The 5,618-nt window shown below is 37.4% G+C and overlaps 1 protein-coding gene across 1 annotated transcript in view; it reads right to left on the bottom strand.

Moving 5' to 3' along the window:
- Positions 1 to 423: 423 nt before the first annotated feature.
- The window catches only part of CUEDC1 (CUE domain containing 1), a 108,907-nt gene continuing 103,712 nt past the window's right edge, over positions 424 to 5,618 (bottom strand). Inside the window, exons 11-12 of the mRNA XM_015826584.1 lie at positions 4,416 to 4,481; positions 424 to 1,193 (exon numbers count right to left, since the gene is read on the bottom strand). Coding sequence (XP_015682070.1) covers positions 4,417 to 4,481 — 65 coding nt within the window. The 3' untranslated portion in view covers positions 424 to 1,193; position 4,416. The remainder of the gene's footprint in view (positions 1,194 to 4,415; positions 4,482 to 5,618) is intronic.

A 5,618-nucleotide genomic window follows, 5' to 3' on the forward strand; every position in this document is an offset into this window, starting at 1 on the left:
AGATTATTATATGCTCAAAAATGGAAAGACTACCTACAACAGAGGAGTGATTAGTAAAGATGATAGAACTTGCGGAGATGGTGAAATTAACCTCTCTCATTAGAAAAAAAAACAATATCAACATTTATGATCAACTGGAAACCCTTATAGACTTTTTGCATGAAACAGAAAAAAAAATGCACTTATGATTTGTGGTAATGATGATTAGAAAAAAAAACACCTGATAATAAAAAAGGGTCTTTTTTTAATCATGGAGTAAGATATTGTATTTATATTTGCTGCAAAGGAATGCAAATAAATCAGAAGCTTTCTTTCTCTTCCTTCCTTCCTTCCTTCCTTCTTTCTTTCTTTCTTTCTTTCTTTCTTTCTTTCTTTTTCTTTCTTTCTTTCTTTCTTTCCTTCTTTCTTTCTTTCTTTCTTTCTTTCTTTCTTTCTCTTTCTTCTGCTCTTCATTCATTTGTGTTAGATTGAATGTGTTATGTAAACCTTGATTAAAGAAAACATTTTGAAAAAGTTGGAGCTTTTATCTTGTTTGAAGATGCTGCCCTGACTTTTTTGACCACCTCTCCCACAGACACCCTTGAATAAGGGGAAATATCTATCATGAATGGCTTCTGATTGTGGAAAAGATCTGCAGGAACACTTTTTCGTGGAGGGGAAAAAAATTAAATTATTCTGACTATCGCACTCAAATAGCATGATTCAGGCTTCTTTTCTATTAGCAGCAATAATTATATAATTATAGTAAAAATCCACAATTCAGCAAAATGTATAGGGCCACTGCTCTATCTGGATGAAAGACACAAATATCCATTCGTTCAAAAGTCATGGTTCAAAAACACCAGCCAGAAACCACTTTGAAAAAATGGTGTGGCGTTTGTTTCCTATATCTGAACCACATTTGATAATAGATCATCATTATCCAGCTTCAGAGATTGGTGTACAAAAGATTAGGTCAGTTGTCAGTTTTCTCCCCCTATTTTTTGGTGGTGGATTCTTCAGAGTTGAAAAAGACCCAAATTCTTAGGCGCCGGATTAAAAAAAATCAAAATGTGCCTTCCTGTTCCTGTGTGGTTGAACTCAGATCATTCCAGAGTAGAGTCACCAGCATAAAAACTATTCTTCCCTTTTAACCATCTTGGTTGGTTTCTCAACTTATTTGGCTTTTTCTCCCCTAATTGCCAATTCTGGATCTAGAAAGGAAAAAGAGAGAAATATGGGAATGCTAACAAAAGCACGAGTACTTTATAATACAGATAGTCCTTGACTTACGGTGACAATTGAGCCCAAAATTTCCGTTGCTAAGCGAGACAGTTGATTTTGCCCCATTTTACGATCTTTCTCGCCACAATTGTGAAGTGAATCACTGCAGTTGTTAAGTTAGAAACCTGGTTGTCAGGTGAATCTGGCTTCCCCATTGACTTTGCTTGTCAGAAGATCACAAAAGGGAAATCACATGATCCCGAAACACTGCAATCGTCACAAATATGAGTCAGTTGCCAAGTGTCTGAATTTTGATCACGTGACCACAGGGATGCTGCAACTATTGTAATTGTGAAAAACAGTCAGAAGTCACTTTTTTTAGTAGCTTCAAACAGTCACTAAACAAACCGTTGTAAGACGGGGACTACCAGAATTTTAGAAAATCTTAGCTCTGAGCAAAGAGGAACTGGAGGAAGATAAAATCTCCTTCAAGTACCTCCAAGTTGTTTTCTTGGCAACAATACAAAATGGTTTGACACTGATTCCTATTTAGTTTTTTGCCTCCCCAAAAAAACCTTCCGTTCTTGTATTTCCTTGTGGTCTCCTGTTTACAGATTAGCCAGTTCCACCTCTGCATATCTTTTTAAGATCAGGCCAGATCAGGGAATTGCTACCAACTGAGCCAAGGTATGTTTTAAAAAGTTCCTTGGGCCAGAGTTTAGAGGTTCTACTTCCTTTTGTTGTTATCATCACTGCTTTTTTATCTTGCCTCTTCCAATATGGGCATAACAATATATATATTTATATATAAAAGCAGCACAATTCCACATATCTTCACAGTTGGCATCAACATGGACTGGATCTAGACAGGCAGAGTAAGATCAGAAAAACCAGAGGCCAATTAATCAGAACAGAGCCGGAAGGGACTTTGGAGGTCTTCTAGTCCAACCCCTGCTCAAGCAGGAGACCCTATACCATTTCAGATAGGTGGCTTTCCAGTCTCTTCTTAAAAACCTCCAGTGATGAAGAACCCACAACGTCTCAAGGCAAGCTGTTCCACTGGTTAATTGACCTCACTATTAGGAAGTTTCTCCTTAATTTCAGGTTGCTTCTCTCCTTCATTACTTTCCATCCATTGTTTCTTGTCTTGCCTTCTGGTGCTTTGGAAAATAAGTTGATCCCCTCTTCTTTGTAGCAGCCCCTCAAATACTAGAATATTGTAATCATGTCCCCCCTAGTCCTTCTTTAGACTGGTCAAACCCAAATCCTGCAACCGTTCTTCATGTGTTTTAGTCTCCAGGCCTTTAATCATCTTAGTTGCTCGTCTTTGCACTTTTTCCAAAGTCTCAACATCTTTTTTGTAATATGGTGACCAAAACTGAATGCAGTATTCCAGGTGTGGCCTTACTAAGGCTTTAAAATAAAGCAGTCCTAATACTTCACGTGATTTTGATTCTGTGCCTCTATTTATACAGCCAAGGATTGTATAAATATAAATTCAGGGCAAAAGGTTGCTTAAGATCATCATTTTCAAAGTCTTCTCCATTCCCATTAACTAGCTAGCAACTCCACCTATTTCCATTTATTATAGCTGTCTGTTTTAATTTTTTAATATATAATATTTTATTAATTTTCTCACTTTACAGTTGAGTATTTAAAAAGCAACGTGATGACTGGGTTAATCAATTGTAGTTCAATAGCATAGATAAGTCTTTAGCACAGTGTTTCTCAACCTTGACAATTTTAAGGCATGTGGACTTCAACTCCCAGAATTCCACAGCCAGCATTGCTGGCTGTGGAATTCTGGGAGTTGAAGTCCACATGCCTTAAAATTGTCAAGGTTGAGAAACACTGCTTTAGCATAAATCTCATGTTACAACACCAGATATTTCCTCTCTTTCCCCCTTAATATCTACTATCTCATATTGGGCTAATACAGTTCTTATTATTATCAACTAAATAAAAAGATCTTTGTTACTATTATTAATAATTTTTAGCTTATACATATCTTAATTGCGTTTGTTTTGGTCCTTATATATACAATCAATGTCCTGTTATTGCTTTTTCCCCCCCAAGCTTTAATTTCTCATCAATATTCAAATTAACATTTGTTGTTTATGATTTCCAAGTATTTTATATTTAGGTGACCAAAGTTTCCCTTGTCTCAACTTCTTCCTTTTTCCCTTTTCATAACAAAATCTAATATTCTAAATGGACATCTTATCTATTTGATTATAATCTTGTTCTGTTTTCTAAAAGTTATCTATTTTCCACCATGTTAAACCATCTAATTAATAATACTGTATCCCCTCTAATAAGTCAAAACCATTATATGTGTAGTCTGGGTTAACCAATTATTCAGTAATATACATAATTTCTTTTAGTTTAGGTCTAATATTGGAAACTCAAATACCCTCTCTTTTTCTAGTAATATCTGTTATCTCATATTGGGCAAACAGAATTATTATTTTCAACTAAGTAAAAACATTCTTGTTACATTTATCAATATCAATCAGAAGAAATTTGAGGAAAAGGAAGAAGAACAGACTGAATGGAAGATAAACCTATCAGAACAATTGTGGGAAATTGGACTAATAAGGAGGCGATCTAATGAATACAAATGGGCTCGTTCTTCCAAAAAACTTCAACCAAATGGTCTTTCTTATTCCAAATAATATATATAATAATAGAGGGAGAACTATTTGATGATTCAAAGGCACTGACATGGAAGGTTAGCTGGCAAAGGAAGAAAGCCAGAGTAAGGCTGAAGAAAATAATGGCTTTGGTTTATTAGAGGGGATATTATATTACTAATTAGAGGGCTGAATATGGTAGAAAATAGATAACTTTTAGAAAATAAAGTAACATTATAATTGAATAGCTAAGATGTGTAACAAGACTATTAGACTTTGGTATGAAAAGGGAAAAAAGGGAGAAGTTGAGATAAGGGAAACTTTGGTCACCTAACATAAAATATTTGGAAATCATAAATAACAGTGGGTTTTTTTTCCTTTTTTTTTTTAATATTGATGGGAAATTAAAGTTTATGTATAGGCTGTCTGTTTTAATTTTAAATTACAAGAATATATTGTTAAAAGATAAGGACATTTTTGAATGCTGTTTGGTCTTTGTAAACAGCAATAACCTTGAATATTCCTGTTCAGAGTTCCTGCCATATGAATTGATAATTGTTGGAACAAAAAAGAGCATACCTTATTGTACTTCTTTTGATGGTTCTTCTGCTGCAGGTAATTTTTTTCTTATTTGGCAGTCCTCATCTGAAACACAGAGGCAGGAGATGGTTGAAGCCTGCAGATCTGCAGTGGCCCAACTTTACAACTAGACTAGAGTTGGTGTCAATTCAGAGGTCGGAAAAAGCAGTGTCAGAGACAGGCTGTTCTTGTGGCCAACTATAAAGATGATTGAAGAACCATGGTGGTGCAGTGGTTAGAATGCAGTATTGCAGGCTAACTCTGCCCACAGCCAGGAGTTCGATCTTAACAAGCTCAAGATTGATTCAGCCTTCCATCCTTCCGAGGTTGATAAAATAAGGATCCAGATTGTTGGGGGCAAGATGCTGACTCTGTAGACCATTTAGAGCAAGGGTGTCAAACTCGCAACGTCACTTGACGTGTCGCGACGTATCGCGACTGTTTTGCCATTGCCGGCAATGGGGTGGGTGCAGTTTGGCTATGATGCATCTGGTCTGCTGGCTGGCAATTTGACACCCGGGCTTAGAGAGTGCTATAAAACACTGTGAAGTGGTATAACCCTAACCTAACCAGTTTCCACATCAAGGCTTCTAATCCTCCTCCAATAAAATCATCAGCTCTCAACACTATCACTACCAATGTCCTTGATTACAGCTGGCAGCCTTACATCATCCTGGATGCATCCATTTCTACAATACAGGTAGTCCTTGACTTACAGCCACTTGTTTAGTGACCGTTCGAAGTTACAACAGCACTGAATAAAGTGACATGACCATTTTTTCACACTTAAGACTGTTGCTGCATCCCAATGTTCACATGATCAAAATTCGGGCCTTTAGCAACTGGCTCACATTTATAATGGTTGCAGTGTCCCGGGATCATGTGATCCCTTTTTGCGACCTTCTGACAAGCAAAGTCAAGGGGGAAGCCAGATTCACTTTACAACTGTGTTACTACCTTAACAACAGCTGGGATTCAACTGTGTTACTACCTTAACAACAGCTGAGATCATTCGTGGCTTTGGGGTGGATTTCCATCAGTACGCTGATGATACTCAGCTGTACATATCCACCCCGGGCCACCCCAACAATGCCCTTGACGTGATGACCCGGTGTCTGGAGGCCGTGAGGGTCTGGATGGGGAGGAACAGACTCAGGCTCAACCCTTCCAAGACCGAGTGGCTGTGGCTACCGGCGCCTCGGC

The sequence above is a fragment of the Protobothrops mucrosquamatus genome, unplaced genomic scaffold, assembly GCF_001527695.2.
Source record: "Protobothrops mucrosquamatus isolate PMUCROS unplaced genomic scaffold, P.Mucros_1.0 scaffold3195, whole genome shotgun sequence".
Lineage (NCBI taxonomy): Eukaryota > Metazoa > Chordata > Lepidosauria > Squamata > Viperidae > Protobothrops > Protobothrops mucrosquamatus.